Raw genomic sequence first — 18,387 nt, 5'->3', positions numbered from 1 at the left:
AATAGAGGTATTGCTAGATCAAAGGGTATGTATGGTTTTATAGCCCTTCAGGCATAGTTACAAATTTCTGTCAAAAATGATTGAATCAGCGGAGGCTAGATGGCGTAGTGGATAGAGCACTGGCCTTGGAATCAGGAGTACCTGGGTTCAAATCTGACCCGAGATACTTAATAATTACCTTGCTGTGTGGCCTTGGGCAAGCCACTTAACCCCATTGCCTTGAAAAATCTAAAGAAAATGATTGAATAAGTTCACAATTCTACCAACAATGAATTAATGTTCTAATTTTTCCATTCCCCTCCAATATTTATAATTTCCTTTTTCTGTCATATTAGTCAATCTCATAGGTATGAAGTGGTACCTCAGAGTTTTTTTAAATTTTCCTTTTTCAAATAAATAGTGATTTAGAGCATTTCTTTCCTATGACTACAGATAGTTTTTATTTCTTCATCTGAAAATGGTCTTTAATATTGTTTGATCATTTATCAATTGGGGATGACTTGAATTCTTTTAAATTTTGACTCAATTCTCTATATATTTTAGAAATGAAGCCTTTATCAGAAACATTGAGTGTAAAGATTATTTCCCTGCTTTCTACTTTACTTTTAATCTTGGTTGCATTGATTTTATTTGTACAAAACTTTTTCAGTTTAGTATGATCAAAATGATCAGTTTTGCATCTCATGATATCCTCTATCTCTTGTTTAATCCCATTATATCATTTTCAAAGTTCTTTCCACATATAATATCACAACATCCTGTGAAGGAGTGTATATGTATTGGATGTGTCCACAGTTCTGTAGTTAGTGAGTCATAGATAGAAGAGTATCGAGGTCCCTGTTGTCTCCAAGTCTAATGTTCTTTCAATTACACTGTGCTTTACTACAGTGAAGAAACTGTGATGGGGTGGCAATTGGGAAGACCCAGGACCACATAGGGTGGGTGTCAAAGCAACACTGTTACTCTCATCCACATTTGGTCTCTTCCCTGTACTTACTCTCTCTATAATATGTCCTTTGTCATTCATTAACTGGTTCTCTTTCAAATTTTGGGGAATTACTGGTGTTATCAGCTACTATTTACTTTAGGTTCTTTTTTTTTTTTGCAAGGCAAATGGGGTTAAGTGGCTTGCCCAATGCCACACAGCTAGGTAATTATTAAATATCTGAGACCAGATTTGAACCCAGGTACTCCGGACTCCAGGGCTGGTGCTTTATCCACTACACCAACTAGCCACCCCTGCTACTTACTTTAGATGTCACTGGTAGCTCCTGAATATAATCTGCTTTCCAGGTGAATTTCAAAAGTAAACAGCCCTGGATATCACCTGTACTCACATCTTTCTCCATACTCTTCAGAAAAATTCCCTTGACCATCTGATACTTCTTCCTTCCCTCTACAACCTCTCTCAGTATCCTGCCTTTCCTTCATCTTGTCCTTGGTTCAGATATTTCTAACAAGCATTTATCCAGTTTTCCTCCAAATCAGAGCTTCTTAATCTTTTGTGTGATAAATATCTTTGACTTTTGGGTGAAATCTTGGGCCCCTTTTTTTAGAATTATATTTTTTAAATGCATATGATTATAAAAGAAGCTAATTCTCAAGAATGAAAATATATACATACATATATATGTGCATATATATATATACACACCCATCCAACCACATATATGTATATATGTGTATAATCTGATTCATATTAACAACTCCCTTCAAATTAAAAATATTTGTTTTTCTTTCATTTTTAATATATCTGGAAGCATAGAAATATTAAAGAGTGTTCCCATTTCACTTGATTTCCCTGGAGCCTAAAGACTCTTGGATTGAATGATACAATTTAGTTCTCAAATATGGAAAACCTAGGACCAGGTGCAACTTCATAGTGGCTGACAATAGGAAAATATTATTCTTCAGCACACAGACATATGAAAGGAAAGAAAAAACCCACAAATACTCAATGACAATAATGCCAATCAGGCAATTGTGATAGCCAGGACAAAGGATGACAAATTTATATAGTATTTTAGATTTCATAAAACACTGTACATGCATGACCATGTCTAATATCACTCTATGAACTCATGAGTTCAAGCTGACTAAGAAAGTATAATAGTAGAAGAAAAAGAGCATGACAGAAAAGAATGTGATTAAGAAGTGCTGCTGAGGTCTATTTTTATGAGACAGTAATCCTATATAAGACAGTCAACAAGAATTTAGCTACATATTTCCCTTAGCATCTAGAATATCTTTGTAATATATTTTATGTAGTAGGTGTTTCATCAACAGTTGAATGAATGAATGAATGAATGAATGATCACCTGTTGAGAACTGCAGAAGGAGTTCAGAAAATGGTCAGTTTGACTTCTCCTGAGCTCATGTGACCCTCCTACAAAAGTTTTCCACAGATTTCTGTTTTATCAACACATAAAATAACTGCTTGCTTGATAAATACCTTGATAAAGGTCTTCCTGGGAAAATGCTGAGCCAAGGGTCTAAGTCCTTGAGCACAACCTGGGACATTCTGACTTATTTTTCTGTTACGTAAATGATGTGGTTTCTGGTGCTCTAATAAAATGGATTTTCTAGATTGCCCCACTAGCAACATCATCCATAGGTATGTGTCTCATTTCTCTCCTGAGCTGTATTTATCCCTGTGTGTGTGGCGGGGGGAGGGGGGAGGGGGGGTTTAATAATCACCAGCACAAGAAATGCCTTATTGTGGTGAGCGTGACTTTCACTGCCTTGGACTTAGCATCAGAGCATCAATAACTGAGGGCAATGAAGTGATTCAGTGAATAAAGTACTGGCCTTGGAATCAGGAAAATTCATCTTTATGAATTCAGATCTGGCCTCAGACACTTACTGGCTATGTCACCTTGGAAAAGTCATTGAATCCTGTTTGCCTAAATTTCTTAATCTATAAAATGAGCTGGAGAAGGAAATGGCAAACCATTCCAATATCTTTGCCAATAAGACTCTGAATGGGGTCACAAGGAGTCAGTCATGACTAAACCACAAAAAAAGTTCCTTGCTTATTGCTTTCTAATAGTTCTAATTTTTGCTTTTTATTTATCTGAGATCTTAATGTATTCACCTGCTTTTTATTTTTTACTTCAACTGAACTGCAACTCTTGCTCCAAGTATATTTCTTACATGCAATATATTGTAGGATTCTAATTTTCAGTCCATTCTGTTATCAACTTCTATTTTATGGATGTTTATCCCATTTTCATTTCCAATTATTATTACTAATTCTCGGTATTTCTCTTCATCTCAGGTTTCCCTATTTATCCTTCTCTTTGTCTCTCTGTCTGTTTCTCTATCTTTGTCTCTCCTTTCACAGTCTATTAGACTACTGCCTCCCCAAATCTACCCCCTGTTCTATCAACCTCCTTTTCTCTTATTCCTTTACTCTCCATCATTCTTTGTAGGATAATAAAGATTTCTTTGCCTACTTGAAAGTGGATGTGAGGAGGTATTTACTGTTTTGATTATAAGTCAGTAGGAGACAGATGAGTGATACTCAGATCATTGTGATTTATGTTAATTCCAGTTGCTTTGGATTTCTAAATACCATGTAATAGGATCCAAAGGAACTAAGAAGAGATTTCACACTGTATACCTTAAGGAGGAACTATTTTTAAAATTGGCAACACATGACATTGTTTTAACAATTGTAGGACAAGGATCTGTTATAGGACGAAACTTTTATTTCAGGAAATTGAAATATATTTGTAAACAAATTTTGGATAAACAACTTTCAAACACAGAGATTCACTATCAGTTTGCTGCTGTTTTTGCAAAGCGCTAGGTTTTAGAATCAGATGCCCTAGGATCCCAATCTAGGGACTTACTATTTATGTTATTTTTGAGGAAGCCACTTCCTTTCTCTGAAGTTGAAAAATGAATGGATTGGACAGGATGGTTTCTTTAAGGTCTTATTTGGACTCCTATAAATCTATAACCTCTAATGTTATTAATGTCTCCTTCAGAAGAAAAATATGATATGAATACAATTATATTGTTTGCATCAGTAGGAAAGTTTATTGAAATATCTAAGTAAATAGAAACAGAAAGTTTCTTTATGAGTTGTCTTCATTGAAGAACACTCTCTGGTAAAGTGAAAAGAAATAGGAAAGAAACTATGAGAAAGCTTTTAGACACCTTACATTTAAAGGGAGAGAAGGTGTCTATGACCATTAGGAATGATGGAAAATTACTTTTGTTGTGGTCTAGAGAAAGAGACTCCTTCTTGTCCACACTGATTAATAGTAGTGCTTCTTGGTCTCTGATTCCACTCTGGATGAAAGGACTCTACCATCAGGGGTTACTTCCTCAACGATTGTCTTGATCACATGGCTTCTATCAGAATCTGTAGGAGAAAAATGATCAATATTGATACTCCTGTGAAACATGAAGAGTACTTCTCTTTAATGAAGTTGAGGGGTGTTTAATAGGTTCCCAAAGCTGCTATTCAGCAAAGAAAAATAGCAAGCAGCAGTGAGTGAAATTATAAACTTGAATAACCTCCTATAATCAGAGAAACTGCAGTTTGGTCCTTGAAAGGCATATTTACCAACCAAAATACTTTAATGTAGATATGCCACCTACATGTCTAAACTAAAGAAAAACATGAAAAAAAGAGTTCAGCAACAATGGTCTTTCTTGAATTTTATTTAGAATTTCAGTTTTGAATTGTTCTCTACCCTGTAAATATTTAAGAATCTGTGATTATGTTAATGTGAGTCTTCTCTTCATCTACATAAATCACAACCCTTTAGCATTCACTAGATGGTCATCTAGAGTTGTTCAGAGTAAAACAGTCCTCAACAGGCCTAAAACAGTAACAAACCTGAGAGGATATTTTTCCATCTTAGGTAGGATGGTTCTCAAACAACAGGCCATTGCCATAATTGGTAACCTGATTTATATTAAAAATCATGTCTCTAAGACCTTTCAGACTTTGCACTGGAAAACTGTCTTCTTTAGGAATACAAAATAACATCTATGTCACAATGAGGTATCAGAGGACTTTAATGCTTTCTATCATTTTTCAGGCTTTTGTTTAACTTCAGAATCTATTTTCCTAAGAAAAACTCACTTTTTTGGGGGAAACAAAGCTCTGACATTCTTTTTCTCTGTCTCTGTATCTGTCTGCCTCTATCTCTGACTATCTCTTTCTCTGTCTCTCAGTCTCTCTGTTACTGTTTCTTTCTCTGTCTCTCTTTGTCTCTCATTGCTAACATTCTAGGAAGATGCCACTTCAATTTAAGTGACTTTTAGTGAAGGCTTGCTCATAAAAACATAAAATTATATTTAACAACAATATTTTAGCTTCAAAAGTGTTATAAAAGCTATTTTTTTCTGAAATGGAAATTATCTTTAATGTTTTTGTGCTTCCCTATGTATTAAGAATGAAAGGGGAAAACCAATCCTTCAAAACTAAAGCCAACACAGGGCAGCTAGATGGCAGGGGTAGCTAGGTGGCATTTTAGGTAGAGCACTGGCCCTGGAGTTGGGAGGACCTGAGTTCAAATTTGACCTCAGATACTGAATAATTACCTAGTTTTGTGACCTTGGCAAGTCACTTAACCCCATTGCCTTGCCAAAAAAAAAATAAAAAACCCAACTAAAGCCATTGAGAAATTATAATGGATTCTGATTACCCCAGTTATTTTCTGCTGACCTTGTTCCAGGGCCGCCTTTAGATGGAGATTCTCCACCAGATCCAGTGCTTCCTCCTTGTCCTCCACTTGAACCTCCTCTTGAGCCAGAACTTTTGAATCCTCCACTGCCACTGGAGCTTCCTCCATAACCACCACTGGAGCTACCACCTCCACCACCAGAGCCTCCTCCGTATCCGCCACCAGAGCCTCCTCCGTATCCGCCACCGGAGCTTCCTCCATATCCACCTCCACGACCACCACCTCCAGATGAGCTACTAGATAACAAAAAAATGGAGATGAATGTTAATGATGTTATATGTAAGTATTAGAAAATGTGTGCACTTCTTCCTAGATCTTATTACAGCCTTAGAAAAAAATAGTTTGAGAAGAGATAGATGACCAAGTGTGATGGTGCATGCCCATAGTCCCTACTACTGGGGCTGACTGAAACTGGTGGATCACTCAAGTTTGGGCATTCTAACTTCAATAGGGTTAAAGCTGATTAGGTGTCATCTGTAAATATAGCACCCATATGTTGAGCCCCTGGGAGGAGAGGGTCACAGCTTACCTAAGGAGAGAAAAATCATCCTAGCTGGGAAAAACAGAAGAGGTGAAAGGCCTCATGCGACTCAATATTGGAAATGAACCCATGAATTAATGTACTTTCAGCTTAGATGAGACAGAGAGAAGCAGAAAGGAGCAGAAAAGAGGGAGGGAGGAATGGAGAGAGTGTGTGGGGAGATGGGTAGGGAGAGAGATGGAAAGAGAGAGCTGAGAAGCTGAAGTTTAATGACACTCGGAAAGGCTGTCTTCCTGGCCATGATGATAATTCCTTGGCCAGAATCATCCAGGATAAACCCAACATTTCAGACAGAGTCAGGTATTCCTCCTCTAACAACTCTTTGCTTCTAAAGGTTGAGAGAAGTTCCCCTAAGTAGAACTTGGTAGGCAAGAGAATTTCTAATAGTTTCATTTCTTTTACTCACCCTCCTTCCTCTAGCAGGCTACGGTAGGTCTGAATTTCATTCTCCAGGCGGACCTTGATTTGGAGGAGCATCTGATATTCTGAATTCTGGCATTCTGTTTCAGCCCTGATCTGCTGCAACTGCTCTTCCAAAGCAGTGATCTGACCCTGGATTTGTGACAGCTGTACACAGTAACGACCTTCTGTCTCTGCCAAGGATGCCTCCAGGGATTGTTTCTGAGGAGGAGAGAGGAGCATGGTGTAAACTGACAACATCAATGATTAAACGGAATGCAATGAACTTCTTTCTAATGAGAAAACCATAGAGGATTGAACACATAGAATTTCAATGAAAAAAATATTTGACCTGACCTAGTTATAGCTTTTCAATAATTTCAAACTAATAGCTCTTTTGACCCTGATGTGGGGTCTTGATTGTATTTCAAAATTTTGATACTACCTACTTTGTTCCTTTCTCCTAGGATTCCCTAATGATGATATTCCCTAATTGCATCCTTGAGATCACAAAGTTGTATTGGAAAGCTTAAAAATGAATGGGACTTTAGAGGAAATGACATTTATATGAGAAATGCATTACTCTATTTCCCAAATATAGAGCTTAAATTGTGAACTTACCAGGGCCAGTTGTGACTGCAGTTCAATCTCCAAAGCTTGAACATTGCGTTTCAATTCGGTGATCTCAGATTTGTGGCTGGACATTTGTTCAGCATTGCTATCGATCTCTGTGGTCAACTCCTTGCTCTAGGATCATAAAAACAAAGGAGAGAGAAAAATCATTGTTACAAGATGATAACCATCTTCATCATCTCTATGGTGAGTATTTTAGATTTAAATAATTTTTACCTTTTCGTTGAACCAGGCTTCAGCATCTTTGCGGTTTTGTTCAGCCATTGATTCATATTCACTTCTCATGCGGTTCAGATATTCAGTTAGATCCACTCCTGGAGCAGCATTCATTTCCACATTCACATCACCAGTGGACACATTCTGAAGATCTTTCATTTCCTGTCATGGAAAGAGAGCCCATAATATATTTTCATGACCATTGGAAGAATCTAAGGGATAGATATAGCATGGTGGGATGTGACAGAATTTTGTCTCACCTCCTCATGGTTCTTTCTCAGGAAGGCCAGCTCCTCATTCAGGCTTTCTAGTTGCATCTCTAGGTCACTCTTGCCCAAGGTCAGATCATCCAGGACTCTGCGCAGGCCATTAATGTCAGCCTCCACACTTTGACGCAGGATCACCTCATTTTCATACCTAAAGGAGGCATAGCATAAATATGAATATGACTCAGTCATCTGGGAAGAGGGCAGGAAAGCAGAGCTTGAAGAAATGTAAATTAACAATGCAATGCACTATAATAAAATACCTTATCATAGCAGGTCAGTCCATACGATATATGCTAATTAAGCATATATTAATAAGTAATTGATAATTCATAAACACAGAGTATTTTGGGTGGGTACTGGCGATATTGTGCTGGTCCGAACAAGTTCAGTTTTATTCCTATAGAATTGTAGCTATTACTAAGATAGTAATCACTTGACTTTTAATAGAATTCATTTCAGTCTGGTAATGAATTGATGTCATATTTTATTTCAACACGTTCATGCACAAATAATGGTAATAGTTGAGTAAAAGCAGCAAAATCTAAAAGCATTTAAAAGCTTGTTGTAAAGCATTTCTGATATCAAATATATTAAATGATACTTTTATCACTGAAAATTTCTCTAATGATCTGGAAAATATTCATTGTGTATGATTTCTTTTACCAGGCAGGTAGTACCATTTGGGGAACACTGGAAACTCATTTTGTTTTTGTTAAGCAATGGCCCACACCAAAATCATGCCTGAGAATATCGGGAGTACATGTCCTTATTCAGTTTGCTTACTTCATTCTGAAGTCATCAGCAGCCAACCTGGCATTGTCAATTTGCAGCAGTGTATTAGCATTGTCAGTAGTTAGATTCATGATCTGTTTGAGGAAAAATAATTTATAAAATGATCATGTAGATGGATATTTAAAAAAAAAGAGCATGCGTTTTAAGAACCGAATTTAATCATTACCATCTCACAAAGTTTTATGGGGACACTTTTAAGTCATTTAAGAATGCATGAGATACTATGCACTCACCCCTATCCTTACGTTTGACTCTTCCAGGAGGAATTTGAAGTCATGCCTTTTTGACTAGGTATTTTTTAACTGAGTTATTGAAATCTGTTATCTTAACACAATATTTTATTTCACTGACTCTAGATCACTTCTGACTGATTTGCTATTTTCTAAAGATATTCCTGAGTAATTTTATTTCAAATTGATCATCAGGTCTGAATTTTAGTTTTTTTTTTAGGTTTTTTTTGCAAGGCAATGGGGTTAAGTGGCTTGCCCAAGGCCACACAGCTAGGTAGTTATTAAGTCTCTGAGACTGGATTTGAACCCAGGTACTCCTGACTCCTGGGCCAGTGCTCTATCAACTGTGACACCTAGCTGCCCTGATGGATTTTAGACATTTTTTAAAGACATGAATTGTATCTCTCTCTGACTCCTAATTGGGAGAATTTATATTTACAGAAGATGTAAGAGGGAAGAAGTTTCTTTGAGTTTGGAAAATTCACTCTGAAAGATCTAACAGAGTTTCTCCCCTCCAATGAAATGGTTCTTTAATTTGTCCATTTTTAATTTCTCCCTTTCATTTCTTTCACTGTGCCTTCTTTCTTTAGGAGTTCAATGAAAACCCAATACCTTCTAGTAGGCATCTTTGTTAAGCAGCAATGGTTTTCCATTGCATGTTGGGTAAAGATCACTTTCCCTCAACCCTTCTAATTTGGGATCATACTGAATTATTCCCAAGACCAAGAATAAAATGGACAATAACAGTTAGCACCCACATTTTCCTTAATTTAAGAATTATCTACTTCAATTATATTGGGGGGGGGCTTGGGAGGGAAGGGAGTGAGGCTGAATCTGAGATTTAGCTTTAAGTACTTTCCAATGAGAAACTTCCTCTTAAAATGCATAAGAAATCCTCCTCTAAAATTTTAGAGTATTAGAGAGTAGCCTTGGGGCACTGGAAGAGGTTAAGTGACATTTTTAGGGTCATGGAGCTCCTAGACATCAAAGGAAGCTTGATTCAAGATCTCCTGACTCTGAGAGATATTGTTATCTAAAAATGTAGGACTAATAAATACGCATATAACTGGTTCTGAAGCAATATAAATGATATTTCTTACCTGTTCCTTTAGTTCCTTGATTTGGTCATAGTAATGAGAATAGTCACGGGGTTGTCGTTGATTTGAGTTGCCATTTTTCTCATACCATTCCTTGATTTTTTGCTCTAGCTCATAGTTAGACTCTTCTAGAGATCGTACTTTATCCAAGTAGGAGGCCAGGCGGTCATTCAGGTTCTGCATGGTGACTTTCTCATTGCCTGTTAGGAGGCCTCCATCACCTCCACCAAAGCCTCCACCAAAGCTGCCTCCACCAAAGCTTCCTCCACCAAAGCTTCCTCCACCAAAGCTTCCTCCACCAAAGCTTCCTCCACCAAAGCTTCCTCCACCATAGCTTCCCCCACCAAAGTTTCCTCCACCACAGCTTCCTCCACCAAAACCACCCCCACCAAAGCTACTCCCAACATAGCTGCCTCCACCAAAACCTCCTCCAAAGCCCCTTACTGATCCACTGCCTACTCTTGAGCAGCTGCTATAGCTACCTCCCCCACCACTAAGAGAGCCAACCCCATAGCTAGAGCCTCTACTGCTTGATATTCTGATCGATGAACCTCCTCCTCCTCCTCCTCCTCCCCCACTGCGGGAGGAAGAGTAATTCTTGCTTGAACTATATCTTACAGACATAGTGATGCAGTAGAGGTTCAGTTCAAGCAATGCTTTCTATCCAGAGACTGTGGTAAACCTTTTTATACTGACTGGAAGGGTGTGGTCCATCTGTTGTCTTCTCACTGGGTTGGCTTCTTTTTGCCAATTTAGCATTATCATTAGTAGTAGTCAATCTGGTACATCCTGGTGTGCATTTTGTTCTTAAAATAAATAAGACATTTATTATGTTGAAATGGAAGATGGGTGGAGCTCAATAGAGACTCCCTTTCATTATTCTTTTTCATCTTTTGCAGAACATTGAGCAATTGGTAAAAAAAAAACCCTATTCTCAGCAAGAAAAGGGAATGTAAATGATGTATCTGGTGCTAAGCTTGTCAATTTCATACATTCAGATAAACATGCAATTTTCTTTTTCACAAAAATGTACTCCAACTGATAGCCTAAAATATATTTTAAAATTATAATTTATTGGAACAGTCAATAAAGTGACTGAGCATTGAAAACACTGCTACATTTTCCAAAACACTTTCATGAAGTTGAAGGGATTGATAAGTCCTTTAAATGAATAACTCACAGTCTTCCAAAGTTATTAGGCACACAGAATTTATAAGAGATGTAATTATTGAATTTAGAAAGTGCCTCTGTTTATCTCTCTAGAAATTTTTTTTCTTCAGAGAGTGGGAACTTATTGACCATTTACCAAAACATGGTGATGGTTAATTGGTTTATGAGAGGAACCTTAAACTGAGAAAGATTTATGTCCTTTTGAGGGTCTCAATCTACTGAGCACTTGAAGTCATACCAAATTTTTATTTTTGGCTTTTTATCTCATCTGTCATCATTGAGGTCTTTGATTTTGTTAATCTCATAGTAGCAAAACCATGGAGTACAGAGTAAGAATTCAAAGACCCAGGGTTGGTTGATGGGCCTTCTCAAGTCTTTTCCTTCCCTTCTAGTTCTGAGGTCTTAAGATAGTGGGATTGTATGATACTTTGTTCACTTTCCTATTCCATTCAGTGATCCTTTATTATGCATAATCTAGGCATAAGTCATAATGTCAGGAATTGGAACTAGTAACACAAAAAAAGGCAAGGACATTTGGTTTTGGGAAAAATATAACAAGGAATATGAGAGTGTTTTATATACACATATACATACATACATATGGATATGTACATATATAAAATACATATATATACATATGTTTAGTAAAGTTTAATAAATCAAATGTAGTAAAATAAAATAAATATGTATGTAGTAAATCAGATCAAGCTAATTCAAGAAGGGAAAAAGTACCGACTATTTGAGTTAAGAAGGTTTTACAAATGAGATTATTTGAGGATTGAAGTCAACTAGCATTTATTAAACAACTTACCATGTTCTAGGTACTGTGCTTAGTGGTGAGGATATAAAAACAAGACAAATAACAGATAGCCCCTGGAACTATCAAGAAGTTTCAGGCTAATGGAGGATGGAGTGAAGTCAAAGAGATCCAAAGATGGAGAAAAGAAAGGGGAGAGAATTCCAAGATCCAGTCAAAATTCCAAGAGTCAGGAAATTATTTTTAGTCTTGGTGGAATAATCAGGGGGACAGTGTTACTGCCTAGCAGAGTATGTGAAGGTCAATAAGGCATAAGAAAACTAGGTATGTAGAAGAGACCCAGGAAGACTGAATGAAAGGTGAGAATTTAACTTTGTGGGATTTTTTTTGTTGTAATGAATGTGTGCATCCTCCTCCTCCTCATCATCACTAGCATTTTTTAATCACTTATTTATCTCATTTCACAGATAAGTAATATGTGACAAAGAAGTTATATGAAAGTTATATAGGAAGCTATTCTTGTAGTTTAGAGGTGAGGGTCTAATCCTGAATCTTTCCTTAAATAATAAGTGATAAAAAAAGTCCATTACATATATTAATTCAGTTGATATTATCCATGAAAAAGAAATTATCCTTGACCCAATATATTTAGCAGTAGTTTCTTGAGTTCAATTTTTTTCAATATTCTCATTTTCTTAGCTACCTATCACATATGTGACTTGGGCAAGTATTTTCACTTTTCTGAAAGTCATTTGCATTATCACTGAAACAGAGGCAATGATGTCTAAAGCTATTCCCTCTTAGTGTTCTTGTGAGCTTCAGATAAAAGAATGTAGGTATGATGTAGACAATATTTGCATAATTAAAATGCTATATAATAAATGATTGGAATTACTACTACTACTACTACTACTACTACTACTACTACTACTACTACTACTACTACTACTACAAAGCCAACGATGACTAAGATGACGACGACGATGATGATGATGATTATGATGCCAGAATTGAAGGCATAAGCATGAGATTATAGCTATAGGGTACAGATCTGTGATTCCCCTGAGTGCAGAACTCTTGCATGAGGAAACTCCTCTACACAAGCATATCAACAATAACAGTCTTAGAGAGCAACCTAGAATACTGAGGTTGTACATGATCTACCCCTGGTTCATAGGACAGGTGGATGTCAGAGATGGGATTTGAACCCCCAGCTGGTCCTTGTTTCAAGACCAATTTCCTCTCCATTTTGCCAGTTGCCAGGATTCACTTCATATCTGAAATAATAACAATAAAAGAGAGCATCTATATAGCACTTTCAGGCTTGCTCAACACTGGACAAACACTGTTTCACATGATCCTCACAATATTCCTGGATGTAGATGCACTTATTATATACATTTTATGGATGGGGAAATTGAGACAAAAAGAGAGCATAAATGTAAGTGTTTGAGTCAGAATTTGAACTCAGATCTTTTCTTGACTCCAGACTCTATACACTGTGCAATCTAACAGTCTCAGATCATATAGTTCATACATGGTATATCTTGGGATTAGAAGCAGTCTTCTGACTCCCAGTCTTGTTCTCTTTCTCCCACACCAGTCTGTACACATATAATCACAATGGTTAACAGTGACATAATATTTAAGAGTTTGGGAAGTCTTCTACAAATATTATTACATTGGAACCTTGCTATGTCTTCTGTGAGGGAGGTATGAACCTGTTTTTATTCTCTTTTTTCTTAAATTTATTTATTTATTTTTGAATTTTACTATTTTCCCTCAAATCTCTCTTCCCTCCCCCCACCCCAACAGAAGGCAGTCTGTTAATCTTTACATTATTTCCATGGTATACATGGATCTAAATTGAATGTGCTGAGAGAGAAATCCATATCCTTTTTTTTAATGAATATATAACTTTTTAATTAGCAAGACCTTTTTTTTGACATTTAAGTGAGGAAACAATGACCCTCTCTCCTTGCACACAAAAAAGCAGGGCACTAAGGGAACCTTCCTTGAAAGAAGTGTTTTAAAATAAGCATATTTTATTTTAAATAAATCCTCCAGCCTGAAATGGAAAGAGTTCATGGTCTTTGCTTGGAAGAAGGCTGTGTAAACAATATACTTGTCAAATGCATCCGTGCAGCTCAGCAATAGTTCCTTATTGGAAAGGATTTTTCCATATTGGTGGCTGAAAGGTCATTTTTGTCTTAAAATTCATTCTCTCCTTTGGCTTGTTTCTCCCTTGACTCTACCCAGGTTTTATTAATAGTTCTCTTCATTTCATCATCTCCATCTTCATAAATTTTCTTCAAAACATTCATCAACCCCTCACTAGGATCTGTGTCATTATCAAAGGAAGATTTTTCCTTTTCTTTGCATACTTTCTCCACTTGGGTCAGGTAATCCCATTTCTGTTCCTGCTTCTTTTTGCATAATACAAGAACTGTAACAGTCTTGATCTTTCTTGAACTAGCTTCTACAGAGATGGGCTTCAAAAGGTTGTTGACAGTCATAGAGTAATTTTTCCCATTGAGATTCTTTACAAGCCCTTCAAATGACCTCTTCTTGAACTGCACCTGTACATTTTCAGTGGGGACTTGATGAACACCATTTAAAGTGATGTAGATTTTCACATATTTATCTGATTGATCCCATCCATAATTGTTGATTTTCACTGTATCCAGTTGAAATGGGGGCAACCACAGCAGCTGGTTTCTCATTATCAATGGTTTCTCCTTTCTCATGTCCTTTCTGCTTTGTCTTGTGCTTGATTTCTGTCTCTAACTTGGTCTTTTCTGCTGTTAGGACATCACGGATTCTTTTCCTACTGGCCTTTCCCAGCAACTCCTTCACTTCTTCCATGTCTTTCCGCAGCTCCTCCAGGGCTGCCTCCATGGCTCGCTGCCACCTCCAGGAGCTGCTTGAGCCGCCTTCCCGCAGAGAGCTGGTCCGGGAGTGCCACACGGCCAAGGGCTGGCTGCTCCCGCCACTGCCGCCGCTGGCCGCGTAAGGGTCCGACCGAAATCCGTATCCTTAAGAGAAAAATAAAGTATGAGATAGCAAGATTGCATAATAAGATAGCATTTTCTTAAATTAAAGGTAATAGTCTTTGGTCTTTGTTCAAATCCACAATTCTCTGTCTGGATACAGATGGTATTTTCCATTCCAAATTCCCCAAATTATCCGTGATTGTTGCACTTATGAAATGATTTAAGTCCATTAAGGTTGGATCACGTTGCTGTTATGGTACACAATATCCTTCTGTGAACCTCATTTCACAGATGAGTAAATTGTGACAAAGAAGTTACATGATTTGCCTGGAGTCAGAAAGCTATTGTTGTAGTATAGAGGTGAGGTTCTAATCTTGAATCTTTCCTTAATTTGCCTCCAGACTGTTTTGCTTTCTTGCAAAATAATCTCTCTATATTTAATGAGAACACTGTGTTAGTTTACCTGTCCGAAATTTCTCTCTTTCTGAAGAAATTTTGTTCCAAATGAAAAAAAAATCCCTAAAAAGGAAATTCTTGGAAAGGTCTTGTAAATCAGGTTTGGATATTTGGCATCTCTCTCTCCAATTGCTAATTAGTTTTTCATGTAAAATTCACAGCTACTCAAAACATTTCATGAGAAAAACAGAAAGTTTCTGCAGGGAAGGAAGACTGGTTGCAAGCATTGACATAAAGTTTATTGTTCCTGTGAGAGATCACTTCTCAACATATTGTAGATTTCTAAGCTTGTTAGTACATGTCTGTGGAAGAAGAGTGCACTAGTCAAAGAATTCTCTGGGAGTGATCCTTCATGAAGATAAGGAAGACCAAAGAAAGCCTGTGATAAGTTTGAAAAAAAGCCAGAATGGCAAACAGAATAGGGTGGGCAGGTTCAGAGAGGTGTAAAAGTTTTAAGACCTAAGGAATGATGGAAAGAGTCCAAGGTCTTTGAGTTTTACATGAGACTAAGTGAATAGAAATCTGGACCTGGAGTTAAGAAGACCAGAGATCAAATCTTCCTTCCAACTGTATGACCATGAGAAAGTCACTTAATTCCTGGCTACTTCAGATCCTTCATCTGTAAAGTGGGGGTAATAGCAGTACCTACCTCCCAGAGTGGTTGTCAGGATCTGTTTTATGCTATAAGACAATTCGTTTGATTTACACTGTTCTTTAAATATGATTTAGGATTAATTACTTAGTATATATATATATATATATATATATATATACATATACATATACATATACATATACATATGCCTTTGGTTATCACTTGGGTAAAATTTGAAACTTATTCATTGGTGTGTTAGAGATTGTCTTCTTATAAAAAGTGTCCTTACTTTGATTTCATGTAAGGATTAGATCCTTATCGGTTTTACTCCTCTTGAGGAAATAGATTTGGAATTAATTGGAAAGTTAATGAAATTAATTGAAAAATTTGGAGTTCTAAATGATGGCAATAAAATTGAATCCAAATTTTGAGAAACCAATAGAATCAGACATATATATATATCTATATCTATATCTATATCTATATATATATATGTGTTTGTGTCTGTGTGTGTGTGTGTGTGTGTGTGTGTGTGTGTGTGTGTGTGTGTGTGTATGTGTAACCTAAAGGGTTTTAAGAATTCTTCCATCTATGGTATTTTAAAAAATCTAACTTCAACTTTTTTCAGTTTATACTGAATTTCTTAAATATGTCAATGTAATAATTTTCTAACTTACATCACAGAAAGTTAAATGAACTCAGTTCTAGCTTGTATGCCTATTTAGATTAATTTTAAATATTTAATTAGAAGGACTTATTGGGGCAGGTAGGTGGCACAGTAGTCAGGAGTACCTGAGTTTAAATCTGTCCTCAGACACTTAATAATTAACTAGCTGTGTGGCCTTGGGCAAGCCACTTAACCCCATTGCCTTGCCAAAAAAGAAAAAAAAAACATAAACCTAAAAAAAAAAGAAAGACTTATTTTTAAGTCAGATTCTCATAGATTTTTTTAAAAGACTAATTTATTATTGGCAGTAGTTTTTTTTTGTCAGCTATAGTGTTTAGATAAAGATGTAAACAGCAAGGGGCATTTCAAAAATAAAATTCTCTAAAATTTCAAGGGAACTATGAATTCCTAATTCAGTGTTATCTGAACCACAAAGTTTGAGCTTTTCTTAACCATGTGAACTGGTTATTAGAGAAGGAAAATTTAAGAGATTTGTTTTGTAAAATATTTTTAGCAAGAACATCTAAGAATTTCTATAAGCAACATGGAAACAGGGAAGCAAATATACTAAAGAGACCATTTTAGATATGCCCTGAAGACTAGACCTATTCCAAAATGTCAAAGAGAAGATGCTCCCAGAGAACAGAAGACTAAATGTAAAATCTGAGATTCAATATGGCATGTGCTGATAAAATGGTCATTGGGAATAGATTACTGGCATATCAGTACAGTTAATGTTCCCAACCATTATGATATTAATTTGGCTTTTTATTTCACAAGCATTTATGTTTATTGAATTTTCTTGGTTGCCTTGAGATATATAAATCTTCCTTCAAAATTTAGTCTATGGTGTTAGATATTTTTACTATGGCTTATACCAAGATTCATCAACCTTGTTATTCTTTTTCAACATTGTGTCAGTGATTGTGTTAAAGCTTGTTTTGACTTCCACAGAAAAAACTTACATTAGTGCAACCTACAGTTGATAATGATTGGGTTAAAGATCTTAGGACTAGCTAGGTTGCACAGAGGATAAAGTATTGGCCCTGTGTCAGAAGGACCTGAGTTCGAACCCAGCATCAAACACTTAATAATTACCTAGCTGTGGGACCTAGGGAAAGTCACTTAACCCCACTGTCTTGCAAAAAAAAAAGTTCTTATAAGATTAACTTATAGAAAAGTATTGTGTGTGTGTGTGTTTGTGTTTACGTCTGTGTGTGTTTATTTTTTTAAAGTTATTTTTATTAAAGATATTATTTGAGTTTTACAATTCCCCCCCATCTTACTCCCCCCCCCCCACAGAAAGGAATCTGTCAGTCTTTACTTTGTTTCCATGTTGTACCTTTTTCCAAATTGAGTTTGATGAGAGAGAAATCATATCCTTAAAGAAGAGACAAGAAGTCTAAGAGGTAACAATATCAGACAAAAACATATCTGTTTTTTTCTAAATTAAAGGGAATAGTCCTTGAACTTTGTTCAAACTCCACAGCTCCTTATCTGGATACAGATGGCACTCCCCTTTGCAGACAGCCCAAAATTGTTCCCGATTGTTGCACTGATGGAATGAGCAAGTCCTTCAAGGCTGATCATCACTCCCATGTTGCTGTTAGGGTGTACAGTGTTTTTCTGGTTCTGCTCATCTCACTCAGCATCAGTTCATGCAAATCCCTCCTGATATCCCATCCCTCCTGGTTTCTAATAGAACAATAGTGTTCCATGACATACATATATCATAGTTTGCTAAGCCATTCCCCAACTGAAGGACATTTACTTGATTTCCAATTCTTTGCCACCACAAACAGGGCTGCTATAAATATTTTTGTACAAGTAATGTTTTTACCCTTTTCCATCATCTCTTCAAGATATA

The 18,387-nt window shown here is 36.5% G+C and overlaps 1 protein-coding gene and 1 pseudogene across 2 annotated transcripts; both read right to left on the bottom strand.

Moving 5' to 3' along the window:
• Positions 1–3,684: 3,684 nt before the first annotated feature.
• On the bottom strand, positions 3,685–10,551 carry LOC141513793 (keratin, type I cytoskeletal 10-like). 2 transcript variants are annotated; one of them, XM_074223965.1, is made up of 8 exons: positions 9,886–10,551; positions 8,547–8,629; positions 7,755–7,911; positions 7,495–7,656; positions 7,267–7,392; positions 6,653–6,867; positions 5,667–5,941; positions 3,685–4,372 (listed from the first exon to the last, which is right to left on the bottom strand). In XM_074223965.1, exons 1-8 carry the CDS (start codon positions 10,504–10,506, stop codon positions 4,266–4,268), a joined length of 1,746 nt encoding a protein of 581 aa, XP_074080066.1. In that variant the 5' UTR covers positions 10,507–10,551; the 3' UTR covers positions 3,685–4,265. The 2 variants fall into 2 exon arrangements, with proteins under 2 accessions (XP_074080066.1, XP_074080065.1); XM_074223964.1 differs by having other exon boundaries at positions 4,281–4,372; positions 5,687–5,941; positions 9,886–10,550.
• Positions 10,552–13,876: 3,325 nt separating this feature from the next.
• LOC141511346 (calcyclin-binding protein-like) lies at positions 13,877–14,707 on the bottom strand (annotated as a pseudogene).
• Positions 14,708–18,387: the final 3,680 nt, after the last annotated feature.

The sequence above is a fragment of the Macrotis lagotis genome, chromosome 2 (assembly GCF_037893015.1).
Source record: "Macrotis lagotis isolate mMagLag1 chromosome 2, bilby.v1.9.chrom.fasta, whole genome shotgun sequence".
NCBI classification, from domain to species: Eukaryota; Metazoa; Chordata; class Mammalia; order Peramelemorphia; family Peramelidae; genus Macrotis; species Macrotis lagotis.
Note: the sequence above shows the minus strand (reverse complement) of the source record. Positions and strands in the feature narration are given on the sequence as shown.